At 40.4% G+C, this 13660-nt stretch overlaps 1 protein-coding gene across 1 annotated transcript in view; it reads right to left on the bottom strand.

Annotated features, from left to right (window-relative positions):
* Window positions 1-1796: 1796 nt before the first annotated feature.
* The window catches only part of slc17a8 (solute carrier family 17 member 8), a 15327-nt gene continuing 3463 nt past the window's right edge, over window positions 1797-13660 (bottom strand). The window contains exons 2-12 of the mRNA XM_017422977.3: window positions 12898-13153; window positions 12280-12398; window positions 10081-10195; window positions 8180-8267; window positions 7497-7583; window positions 6424-6566; window positions 6190-6339; window positions 5296-5428; window positions 4855-4965; window positions 4493-4620; window positions 1797-3584 (exon numbers count right to left, since the gene is read on the bottom strand). Coding sequence (XP_017278466.1) covers window positions 3252-3584; window positions 4493-4620; window positions 4855-4965; window positions 5296-5428; window positions 6190-6339; window positions 6424-6566; window positions 7497-7583; window positions 8180-8267; window positions 10081-10195; window positions 12280-12398; window positions 12898-13153 — 1663 coding nt within the window. The 3' untranslated portion in view covers window positions 1797-3251. The remainder of the gene's footprint in view (window positions 3585-4492; window positions 4621-4854; window positions 4966-5295; window positions 5429-6189; window positions 6340-6423; window positions 6567-7496; window positions 7584-8179; window positions 8268-10080; window positions 10196-12279; window positions 12399-12897; window positions 13154-13660) is intronic.

Raw genomic sequence — 13660 nt, 5'->3', positions numbered from 1 at the left:
CTCGACACAACTTCAGAGTACTACAAGGACAACCGGCAACAAAGTCCATAACCTTGAAATCTCTTATCACAATGTGAAAATCGTTATCTTTTTCATGGCCAAATCACACAAAGCTTATTTAGGAGCTTTTCAGGCAGAACAATCTTAAACACGATGGGGCTAAACGCCTACAAGAAATATCCTGTCCAGTAATTAAAACAGAAGCGGACAGAGATTGATAACACAGAGGATGTTTACAGTGTGGTTAGAAACAGACCCGTCTGTGAGATGTTTGAATCGTGACATAAACGAGCAACAGGAACAAGTTATCAATAATAACTTACGAAGATTGTTTTGAGGGGGAAGAGGGAGAAACACTGGAAACAAGTCAGAACAGTTTGAACGATTGCTCTGAAAAGTGACAGTCTTTTATTTTAAAGCTGTTCTTCACATCGTTACTCAGGCATCACAGTGGAGGAAATTCGTCAAACGTCAACTTAATGAAAAATTCTGTTTCTGCTCTGAAATCTGCTCTGAAGTTTTCTTTAGGTCTTCTAATACCGTATCTTTTTCTGAGTATCTCGCTTGGTTGTGAGTGTTGGCGACTACTTGGTGAACGGTATTTGTGCAGGAGTCTCCTAAATGTCTGAAAATGTATGCCCTGATTCTCAGTTTCCTTACGTGAGTCACACAGGTGCAACGTTGTCTCTGTCCAGATCTCGCAGATGTCTCCAACCCAAATCAAGAGCCAGCAGAGCCACAGGAGCTCCCTTCTGACAGAAAACATGTCCAGGTCTAAAAAACCCACACCAATTCTAAATAATAATAGTTTAAAAACTGGTCCAAATCTGCCTGTCTTAATTTCAAAAGTGTGCTCCAGTAGACTAAATTATAAACTTGGAGAAAAGCTGTCAAAGTGGGTGTAAAGAGGGCAAAGTTGGGCAAAAAAAAATATGCATGGCCAAGAATACAGCTCTGTAAGCAATGCACATGACAGTAAGCCTAGATTTTTATAATCTGGTCACTCAAAACATGGCATAATTCAGTGAGACTACAACTGAAAATTTGCCCATTTTCCCAAATTTTTGAGTCTCCAGCTACTCTCCAGCAGTGAGATAGTACCTTAAATCTGACTGGACTGAGAAGCTAACAGCTAGCTCAAGTGTGGCAAAGACCGGCGGATTGCTGCCATCTTGAAAAAATCTTCCACTCTCAAAAATATCATCTTTGTTCATGCAAACACAGTTATTCAAGCCTTTACACCACAGCCTGTGTTGCATTATGAGGTTAATCTGGCAGAAATATTATGAAAATCCTGCTCCAAGATGTACTGGAAATGCTACAGCTAGCCGCTGCTGCCGTCTGCGCTTGCAAGAAAACACAGAATTCTGTGTAAATAACCAGGTAATGCCAAATTAACAGCAATGAAAAAGGCTTATAAAGTACTGTTTTCATAAACTGGTTTGAAATGCTTGAGATTTCCTGAGTACAGGGACCTAAAAAACATAATTTTTGTTTCGTTAACACAAATGAATATGCATCACTTACAGACATGTCACTCAATAACCCACATCTTCAGAGGTTTTCAGTCTCTCGGTTCTTTATAGTAATGAAGTTTATTACATGTGTTCATGTGCAAATCAAATTAAAGTCGTCAAACAGTAAAGCAGTCATTTATAAACTGTTTCTCTTCTTCTACAGCAACAATACCAGTGAGTGGACTTACCACATTATTTCAAGATGAAGGTAAAAACCTTCCGCACGTATTTTAAGGAGCTAAAAGGGTCTCCGTGTTTCAAAGACAGAAGGCAAACACCTGCAGAATGAACAGAGTTTTAATACCAGTGTAAACACAGAGCTCAGCATCCATTTTGTCCCGTTACGAGCTCAGAGCGCTTTACATAATGAAGCCGATACAAAAATGCATCCCAAGCGGACCTTCTTGAACAGGAACGAGAACGGCAAGCAAAAGCAAAAGCGGTGACCCGGTACGGGAACAGCAAACACATACGAGGGACAGAAAAGAACAAAAACTCGACGTTAACACTGTGGGTTGCTTTAAAGTTCGAGATCACATCTGTGAAAGTGGGATACTGTGGAACCGTTAAGAACAACTAACATGTTACCTGTTGTGCACCAGTGGTTCCCAAACATTTCAGCTTCTGACAGCGGGACAGACCCGTGACCCTGACCAGTTTATAGTTGACAAACATAACTGGTCCATTAAACAAATGCATAATGATGATTTCAGTGCACTAACCGCACTCTCTTACAACAAGTCAGACAAATAAATATGGTCATATTTAAATGTAATTAATTCTGGAAATCATTTCCAGACCCAACCTATATGTTTCAGGGCCCACAATGGGGTCCCAACCTCAACTTTTGGAACCATTGTTCTTTGAACAACTTCCGTTTGGAGGAACAGAGTTCAACTCTGACAAGTTAATGGCTCGTCATCCTTAAACAACTTTAATCCCAAAACCTTCGTAGAGGTCGCTGTCAGTTTCACATTTCATGGTTATTCATAGAAAATTTATGGTCATCTGTAAGTGCAAATAGCAGCAGCAGCTAGCTGTAGCATTGTCTGGTGCACCTGCAGCAGGAATATCATAATGATTTTGCTGGAATAACCATGTAACGCAGAACTGGCAATGGTGTAAAGCTTTAAAAAATACCATAGCATGAACTGCTGTGAAAGTTTTGCAGTTAAAGGAGTTTTTAAGGTGACGCCAATTCACTCAAACCAGTTGTTAGCTGGTCCTTCAAAGAGCTATCTGCAACAGGTAAGATATTCAATGTTCATAACCTTTTTAAAAGATCCGAACTGTCTCTTTAAGTCCCATCATTACATTTCAGTTGGACAGATTTGTTTCAGGTTGCATAGCTGACACAAGGAAACGGGGATCAGCACAGGTGGCAGAAAACAAACAAAGTTTGTCTGATATGTTTCTCATGTTTTTTTAACATGGTGCTGGCTGGTCCGAAGGTTTCCACTCTGCTAAACACACATATGTCATATACAAATTAAAATTTGCCATTCTGTTCATTAACCATTGCATTTTTTCCTTCCTAATTGTTCATTTTTTTAGTGGTTCTCTAACAAAAATGTTAAATTGGATTGATTTTTCTGTAGATCCCTATCAAGGTGTATTGATCAAAGATAAAAATTAAAAAAAAACATCATCTTGAGGTGCAGATGATGCTGCAGCTGCTGTTATCTGCAGGAGTGACAGCAGACATTCAGCTTTGGAAGTCCTACACCCGGCGCCTCACTGGTACCCGTCCTGGTAGTCCCCGTTCCCGTAGTGCTGCTCGTCTTCCTCCTGCACCGTCGCGCCTCTCTTCTTCTTCCAGTCGCGCTTCTGAGCGTGTGAGCTGTCCGTCGTCCCGTAAGTCTTTTTGGGAGCCAGCGCGATCTCGTTGGTGAGCTCCGACTCCTCGGCCAGCTCGTCCTCGTCGATAATGCCGACTTTGTCCTCGCTCAGGCTCTCGGGGTTGGCCCAGTCCTGCTGCTCTCCCGAGGCGAAGATGGCGTAGAAGATGACCCCTGAGTAATGCACCATGGACGCGATAACGAAGACGTTCTGCCACTCCAGACGAGTCTGCAGGGGGGAGACGAACGGCGTCAGAGGGTGATCTGGCTGATGCTTCAGTGACAAACTCCTGACTTCAGATCCCTGCTTTGCTTAAAGCGCTAAAAATCCCACATACTTCACTTTACAATACAATAAATTAGGAAGAGCTGCTATTAAAGTGTCTGCAAAAATCATTTCTGTATTAATTTAAACAGACAGAGCCAAAAGACACTGAGGCTGAACTTCATGTGATGTTTTTCTGGATGTTTCAGGAAAGGAGATTTCAAAGAAATCTCACTTTTGTTGTTTATGTGGTGTTATGTATGAGATATGTGATTGTTTTTTTTTTTAAAGACGGGGTGCTTTGCATGAAATAATATGCAAATCAGCAAACAAATTGTTCCTTTTTGTATCTCTGCTCATGTTTTATTTGATGCCTCTTTAAAAAAGATGTTGAAAACGTTTGTCTCTGTGGTGATTCATTGTTTCTTTTCACCCAGAGGACAAGGCATTCACAAATTACAGAACTACACACTTTAAATCTGACAAACTACACAAACTAAACCACACTTTTAGGTAATAATCACTGGGTGTTCATCCAAAACTGATTAACTTTTGAAGTCAACCCAATTCATGATGGCCGCCACAGCATATCAACCTCAGCAAACACAAAAACAGCTCTAACAGATATTCATGTTTTCATTCTCTTCTCTTTAGTATTCAACAATTGTTTCCTCATTCTTTGAGTCTTTTACAGAAAAAAATAGATAATACATGTCATATTTAATGTACTCAAGTGTCTATTGCCACTTAAATTACAGAATAACTAGTTTGTAGCTAATTGGATATTTAAACATTGCCCAAAGTTTTGTGGAAACAAAGATTTAAAAGTTAAACACTACACTGATGCGTATTTAAATAAAAGTGAGTTTTACCTTGTGTTTGGTCAGCGCTCCAACAATCAGGGGGCACACCATTCCGGACAGCGTTCCGACTCCATTGGAAATGCCCATCAGGATGCTAGCGTAGCGAGGAGCAATGTCCAGATGATTCACATTAAAACCTAACCACAGAAAACACGCTTGATTTGTTTAAAATGAACGCAGCGATGCCACAAAATAAGCTTTTCTGTTTTTGTTGCCCTGACAACAAATCTATCAAATATTCAGGGCATTTTCCTTTGTGCACTCTGGGAATTCAAAATAAAAGGTTGGAAAAAAAAGGGCGATTTACAGGATGTTTATGTGTGGGGATGTTTCACTGAGCTTTATGACTTTTACACTGAGTTTAAAATCACCTGAAATGGCAAACCCACTGAAGCCCACGGCGAGAACGAGGAAGGAAATGGCGACACCTCGAGTGTGAGAAAATCCAACCACCAGCAGCAGAGAGGCCTCCATCCCGAACCCTGAAACACAGAGAAAAAGTTTTGTTCGTGAAGATGTGGTCAAAACGTCCACAGAGTATGGACAGGAAATGGACCAATACCTTTCTAAACTCAAAGTTAAATGGAAACTAAAGTTCAATTAGGAAGGATTCCCTCAAACTACAGAAACATGAGCCAAATTTCACTTGTCTGAGTACATTTATTTACAGGCTGCTGGATTTACCCCTCACTTATTTTAACAGCATTTTGGTTTACAGTCACAACGTTATCACAGTTCTGATTGAGGACCGACGCTGTCCATCACTGTCTGGGCATCTCTGCAGCGTTAAAGGTGCTCCTCACCCACCGTACCTCCACAGTTCATTAGCTTCCTCACGTTCGTCGTAGACATGATTTTTTTGCTGCGTAAAAAGTCCGCCAGCTGCCCTCCGATAGGGACGACGATCGTCATCACCATGTGGGGGACAGCAGACAGGATCCCCACCTGGACACAGTTTAAACACAAACTCATGCAACTGAAGCTGAAGAACAGATGCATCAATCTGCAAATAGTTTATATTTATATGTTTAAAAATACTTTATTAATCCCAAAGGAAAATTAAATGTCGTAGCTCCTCATCCTGGTTTGGTTAAAGAGTTGTTATAGATGCTGATGGCTGTGGACAGCGGTCTGAAGAAGCCTCTGACTGAAGACACTCTGTTGTGGTGTTAGATGTGGGGGTGAGTCTAAGATCTCTCCCAGATCCTGCAGGCCAGCTGGATCTCATAGGGCAGTGCTACTTTTAGCTTCTAGCTTGCTTTGTGATACAAATACGTTTTTAGCTGTTTTTGCTACTTTTATCATTTGTCACTTTTATCTTTTACTAATCCTTTTCTTACTTTTAGCAAATGTTTTGCTACTTTAACAAGTTTTGTTTCTTTTAGCTTATATGTAGCCTTTTTTCTCCTCTTAGCTTTTAGCTACTGTTCTGCTTCTTTCAGCCTCAACGACTTGGTTTCAGTTTCCTCAGCAGCGAATATCAGCCTAATTTCAGTCATTCAGCCATCAGCAGTGACACCGAATTTCTCTAATTTAAAGTTTCTAATATGTTTAAGTTTTTGATTAAACAGAAACATGATTTATAAATCAGTGTTTAATCAAACTTCCAAACTTTCTTTTAGTTAGAAAATGTCATTCCTGCAGAAATGAAGAGTCGGTCTTTAATCCTGTCCCTAAAACAGCTTTGCTGGAAGTGCGAGGCACACCTTGCTGATAGGGAAGCCGAACACCTCCTCAAAATACGCCGGCTGGCTGATGAGAAGCAGGTAGAAGGTCCAGCTGCGGCAGAAGTTCGCCACAATGATGGCGTAGACGGGCATGGAGGTAAAGAAGCGACGCCACGGGGTCTTGAATTTCTGCAATTGAAGGATAAAAAAAGGGGCGTCAGATTTTCACTTAAGGCTGTAGGCCTGAATCCTCGGCTTGTTGAAGACGCTCACCTCGGTAACAGCTAACTGGTGAACGGTTTCGCCGATGGCCGACTCGATGTACGACCTCTCCTCGTCTGTGATCGTGGGATGAGCAGCAGGACTTCCGTAGGCCAGCAGGAGCCAGAGGATATACCACATGATCCCAAAAACTCCTTTTCACGAGACAACAACAACAACCAGAGCAGAAATCAGTCATTCACATGTGCACTCGGAGGCGGCTATCTTTGCAGAAAAACACATTTTTAAAGGCATAGAAAAAGTAACTTGAGTGCGGGACAAATTAATTAAACCCAGCACAGATCTCTTCTAGATCGCAAGAATCTCCAATATTAAAAACGACGCTGGCGTGACTCACAGAGGTAGGACAGGAAAATGCTAATTTACATCAATAAATCATGAGATCGTATCGCTGCAAAATCAGAGAGGCTTTTTAATAAAACACCTTTGCCAAGACACCAATTTTATGCGACTGGTGATAATTTTAATCAAACTCTAAAGCAGTTCAGATAAAACTTAGAGCCTAAAGTACAACAGGCAGAGACATCAAGAAAACTCGTTTATATAACATTAAACTGTACTTTTATGTAAGAACCCATCATAAAAAGACTGAATGGGTTGTTGTAAATAAACACAGACTTCATTAAACTACCAGATTTATTAACAGCTGGCTAATGCTTTAAGTGTGCTTAAATGATTGATTATTAAGAGTTAATCCAGCAGGAAGTGAAGGAGTTAAAATGTTTTTTCTTTAGTGTTTAAGGTCACAGATAACCCCTTCTTTACCTCCACCAAGGACGCTCTGTTTTCGGTTGTGTTGGTTTGTCTGTCTGTTAGCAAAGATCAGGTAAAAACTAATGAACAGATTTGAATGAAATGTTGAGGAAATGTTGGTGTTGTCACAAAAAACTATGGATTCCGTTTTGGTGCTGATCCAGATTGTGATCCGGATTATAATTAATTAATAAGGCTTCTATGTTTAGTGCTTCTGTTTTATTCCCGTTTTTGTGCATCAATGTGTTTAGACATAAAGCTCTTATGGGAGTTTGCTGTGTAGTTTTTATGTTTGTTGTAATCTTCCTTACCATAAATATAAAAGACTGACGGCCAGCCAACATACTGAACCATCACTCCAGCTAAAGGCATGGCGATCACCGCTCCCGCGTAGGACCCTGGCAACAAAACATCACAAAGTATTTTCTTTCTTTCACGCATTTCTTTTCAGAAGTTTTAAAAAGCAAACAGCTGTGATCTTGCATCTGCAACATTATGGAGGTAAAAAAAAATGTGTCCTAATAGGTGAAAACAAATCAAAGAAATGCATTAGTGTCACTGAACAAGTGCGGTCAAAATGAGTCATTAGCGCTGCCATTACTGAAAAGGTGTTTCAGCGTCTTTTCTCCCGTCTGCCGCTGCTGTTTTCAATAGAGCAGCGAGCGTCAGAGTGCTTTTGGACAGCATGCGATGTGACACTTCATTTAGGTGAATGGAGGGAGAAGCTCCTTCAGATTATACAGGTGAGCTGGGTTCATTAACAGATAATGTCAAGAGGGTTTTGATGCCCGGGTTGTCATGGCACCAACTTAAAGTGCAACGCGGCTATTTTCATTTGAACAGAGAGATCTGCAAAGCAAAACAAGCTCTCTGTCTCTTTCTCTCGCGGCCATTTACTGACCGGCCCCGCTCTGACTTTTGAGGCTGCGTAGAAGATGTTCGTTCCGGAGGAAAGCCACGCACGGTTTTCGGTGAACGATAGAAAGCAGCTCACCGCAGAATGATGTGGTGGCCAGTCGGCTTCGCTCCAGAGGCGGTGCCCACTTGGACCACATCCCATGGCACGCTGGGTAGGTGACCCCCTGTCAGGGACGAGATGGAGGAGGTCAAAAGGTCAAAGATTGACTTAAAATCACCTTTTGACATTAAAATCTGCTCATCTGGCTCCTTTAAAATCACCAAATACTGTATTATTCCTTCTTTGTGTCACAGTTCAGATGTTTTAGGTTTAGATTTGGACTCGTTTTGGTTTCTCTTGTCGTGTTTTCTTATTACTTTGTTTCTTTGGCTTCTGCTCTCCCCACACACCTGCTTTCCATTTGTTAATCAGTGCATTTTAGTTTGTTGCTCCCTCAGTATTTTTACAGCCAAGATTCATTTGTTTGCTGCCAGATCCTGTTTTACCTCCTAATTGTGTTAGCAAACTCAGTTTTAGTCGTTGCTTTTCTCCCTGTGGACCTGACCCGCCAGGGCAGTAGCTTTTTTGTTTCTTTATTTAAAAAAAAACAACACAGCTTTGTTATTGTTTGAAATGATCTTGTATGTGTTTCTTGTCTGCTTCACTTTTCTTTTATGTTTTGTGTGACACACTGCTGTATGAACGATGCTTTTATAAATAAAGTTTGATTGGACTTGATGGGTTTGGGTTTAATACCTTGTTTGTCATATAATAATGTTATATTATTATGTTAACACACCTTGGGAACTCCTTTTGGCATCATTAATCTCATTTAGATACCACAGGAATCCCTACACTACATGCTGAGAGCCCTGATGGTCAAATTAATCCTCTTTCTGCACATAAAAATAAAAAAATACTACATTCACGTGTTTCCAGATATAAGACTACTTCTCTCTATTTACAGTAAAAATGATAAATGAATATAAATTTCTGTTTATCTACATATTCTATATTAATTATCAAATAAAGATGAAGATGAAGCTTTGAGAAAAGCAAGATATATTGAAAGGTTGTTCCTTTTGTGAGGTCTTAAATGTGTGTGGTGATTTTGATTATTAACGTTTTATTAACTAGATTTTAAGCTGCAAGCTGTTGTCCTGGAGTACCTAATATAGTGTAATTAAATGAAATTTTGATTTTTGACTTCTACACTTCTGGTTTGGTGTAGACCCTAATGTGGGTCACCCAACACCAAGTAGGGGTGCTTAGATAATCTCCAGATATCAAGTTACAATTAAAAACCCAGTTTTTATGATATATTTACACCATAATTGTTACAGAGAATTGAAATACAAGTCATTTAATGATTCCAAAAATAGAAAAATGGATGCTAAAACTATTTATGTTGTCATTATGCTCTTATTTAATAGGATCATTAGCACTTTTGGATATTTAAGCAGCCAGCAGATGGGGTCACACACGTTCGTTACTGTTATTTTATGGGTCGGAAGCTGAAAAGTTTGGGAACCACTGGTTTATGCAATAACCATCCTTCTCCCGTGTTTCTGGAGAATGAGGCAGGGGATATTAAGCAAGCTGTAATCTCCAATTTTGACAAGAGTTGTCGTTAATTTCAAACTGCTCATTTTACCTGCTGTTTAAAAATCCTAATTAAAAAACAACCACAGAAAAAGTAAGTCTTATGTTTTATTCTCCAAACTTTTCTCTGTTTTACCTGTCATCCCCCAGCAACTTGCAAATAAAGTGCAGATTTAACAGAAAAGCACTGAAACGTGACGCCAAAGACCCAACAGTGAGACAAACTGGGAACAATGTGTTGTTTGTTCACATGTTGCTTCATGCTTAAAGATGGATTTATCTTCTGTCGTGTCAGAAGATTAATGAGCTGCCTTATCTTTTATCTCTAATGCACTTTTTTTTAAAAACCAAGTAGCAGACGGTGTCTTGTTTTCTCACTTAGTTTTATCTCTTACCTCCACTAACCCCTGCAGGATGCGAACAAACATGACGCAGCCATAGTGCACCCGCGCCGCAGACGGGATGAACATATTCAGCACTGACGTCAAGAAAATGGCGGCTCCAAACACCCTTAACGGAAAAAAAGACAAAGTGTTAAAAAATATCACAACAAGAGTCCATTTGAAATGCTTTGGTGTGAAAAGATTTATGCATTTTAACAAATACACAACAACAAAAACTAGTGCTGACAAAAAAAACCATTTAGGGTCCAGTTTTACAGGTTAAAAGTCCTGGTAGGAAGATCACGTTTGAGAAGTTCAGGATCAGCTCGCTGCTTCTCGCCACATTCAGTTATTTCAGCTAAGCTAACAGGACTACTGGTTTAGTTCCACGTGTTTTATACAGAGACTTCTGTTTAAAACCCTCTAACTAAATAACTGAGAAAACTATCCCACAGTTTGATGGTAAACCATCAAACTAGTCACTTGAAGCCAAATGTATAAGAAAACTTGAACAGTTTTGTAATTATTCACAAGATTCCCAGCCTAAATAAGTTAACAGTCATCTGAAAGAGTCAGTTAACTCAATGCTTTTATTTCCGTGCATTTGGAAAGGAAAAACTTATTACCTCCTCCAAGGAGGTTATGTTTCTGGTAGCATCTGTCTGTCTGTCTGCCTGCCTGTCTGTCTGTCTGTCTGCCTGCCTGTCTGTCTGTCTGTCTGTCTGCTTTTCTGTCTGCCTGTCTGTCTGTCTGTCTGTCTGCTTTTCTGTCTGTCTGTCTGTCTGTCTGCCTGTCTGCCTGTCTGTCTGTCTGCCTGTCTGCCTGTCTGTCTGCCTGTCTGCCTGTCTGCCTGCCTGTCTGTCTGTCTGCCTCCCTGTCTGTCTGCCTGTCTGCCTGTCCGTCTGTCTGTCCGAGCACAAGATTACTCAAAAACTTAAGAACGAATTTTCATGAAATTTTCAGGAAACGTCAAACTCGGTACAAGGAACAAGGGATTTTATCTTGGTGCTGAACTGGTAAAAATGTAAAGGTCAAAGGTCACGTGATCCTGTGCTCTAACTCTGCAACGTTGGAACAGCTGGACACCTCGTGGGTCAAGGATGATGCCTATTGATTTCATGGTCATAGGGTAAAAAGGTAAAGATCACAGGTGACTCCTATGTTACCTCCGTCTATGTTTGAAAGGTTACATAAGAACTAACAATGAACAGATTTGGAGGAAACTTTCAGGAAATGTTGGGGTTGTCACAAAAAGATTCCCAACAACAATTGATTCATTTTTATGGTGATCCAGATTATGATCCGGCATGGCCTTGCCGCAGGTTTGGGTTCTCTGAGAGCTCCTAGTTTTTTCCATGTTTCTGTACCGCAGAAGAAGTTAAAACAAAGCTTCATGTTGGTGTAGCATATTGAACTGACCGAGTCTTTCTGCTGCTTCCAGCAGCTACCCGGTGTCTGAAAGCTGCAGCATAGATGTCTAATATTTGCAGGCATTATGTCTCTAAATCGATGACAGTTAATGTCTGAATATCAGACAGATCTCACACCTCTGTCACTCACCGTCTGAGATAAAAACATCCCGTTCAATTCATAAGTTTCTGCTTCATCACCACCACGGTGCCGCTGGGCTTCCTTCCCTTTTCTCCCACACCTCGAACCCCCCCCACTCATCCCCTCCCTTTTTCCAAAACAGCGTGTAAGTGACACTTGTAATATTCCAGTGGCTGGTGTTTCAGAAAGAAATCAGAGGCAGGATCTTTCATTATTAACTCTGTCAGTGGTGTGTCCCTTTTTTTTTTTTTTCCTGTGAAGCTTTTATTACAGGACCGCTATCTACTCCATCAGTAACGCTCACCACACATCGAACAGCTTTAACCCTTTAGCCGCAAGACCCGAGGAGGTGTTCTCCCCAAATATTTACTCTTAATTTGCCCTCTTTCTGCTTATTCCTTTTCAACATGTAAAAAGTCTGCAAACCTCTAAATGTGAAACTAAATGAACGCACTGAACCTCATTCTAGTGAGAAGGTCACCAGCAGGTCGAGTCCATCCCACTACTGAATGTGATGCACATCAGAGGGGATTTAGAAACATGTATAATGTACGATGACAGGAAAATAGGTGAGCGTACTCCGTAACATATGGCACATTTTGTTGGTGATATTATGAGGAGAAAATGAAAGTGTCACAACTGAATCTGAATGCGCTCGACCTGTTGGCAGACAGCTTGTTGGAGATGAATCCGCCTGGGATCTGAGTGACGATGTAGCCCCAGAAAAAGGATCCATGGATCAGCCCCACCGTTTCTGGGTCCCAGTTAAACTGAGCTTTCTGGAAAAGGGAGGAAAACAGATTCAGAAATTATAAAAAGCAGCACATTTATTGCAAGGGATGACACTTGCAATTTCCATTCAAATTAAACTCACTTCTTTTTTTCTATTTTTTTGCAACCTAATTTAGTCAATAAGTATCAAAAGCATACAGTTTTATATTAAATGCATGAAAATATTTGATCACAGATAATCTCACAAGAGTTTGATCAGACTTTGGAGTCCCACTGGATTAATGTAAACTTTTAAATCTGTATTTTTCAACAAATAAAATCATCATAATGTTTTATATAATAATGCATATTTGCCACAAGCTCAAAAGTAGTCATTTTTGTCCATAAAATAAAAGTTGTGGTACATTATTTAAATTTTTTCCTGTGCCTTTTTGTTTCTGGAGGACATTCGTGTGTATTAAGGACTGACAGGAATGTATCTGCAGAAACAGCCCCTTAAACGTGCCTAAAAAAACAAAACAAGTAAAAGTCCATCCATCTTTGTACCTGAAGCACTGGAGTCCCATTGATGTAGACAGTGTTGTTGTTCACCATCTCCACAATGGCCACACCCAGATTGCATCGAATGCCGAAGGAGATGCAGAAGCCCAGGCCGCTCAGGATGGCGATGATGTAGCGCTTAGGCAGACCGCCGCAGCTGCAGTCCAGCAGGGGGGCAGAACGTGGCGTTGATGCCACCGGGCGGCCGTCCTCTGTGAGCTCAATGTTGCCCTCATCCTCAACGTTACTGCCATCTATTTTCCTAAAGAGCAAATATTAAGAGTTCAGCTTGAAGAAGTGTGCCCGCTTCCATCCAAGCCATGCACAAACACATACGGACACTTTTATCACCTTTATGTATGGGGTAGTGGAGTTTCTGAAATAATAAGGTGGACCCAAGAATTTAAAGAAGTGGAAACTGTCTTTGTGGTGATTTATTACAGAGCTGTTAGCAATGGACACAGTTTCATACAGAAGGGGGAAGTCTGATGAAGTTGTGACAACATTTTCAACAAAATAGGAGATATTTATTCAATCTACAGCCCAGGATCGGTACACAGTAACCCTCCTAACCCATTCATTTTCAGCCTCACTGTCCGGAACAGTTACATAACTTCATATACAGGTGCTGGTCATAAAATTAGAATATCATGAAAAAGTAGATTGATTTCAGTAATTCCATTTAAAAAGTGAAACTTGTATATTATATTCATACATTACATACAAACTCATATATTTCAAATGTTTATTTCGTTTAATTTTGATGATT

Source organism: Kryptolebias marmoratus, linkage group LG11 (assembly GCF_001649575.2).
Source record: "Kryptolebias marmoratus isolate JLee-2015 linkage group LG11, ASM164957v2, whole genome shotgun sequence".
Taxonomy (NCBI): domain Eukaryota; kingdom Metazoa; phylum Chordata; class Actinopteri; order Cyprinodontiformes; family Rivulidae; genus Kryptolebias; species Kryptolebias marmoratus.
This window is presented reverse-complemented; position numbering and strand designations above follow the sequence as displayed.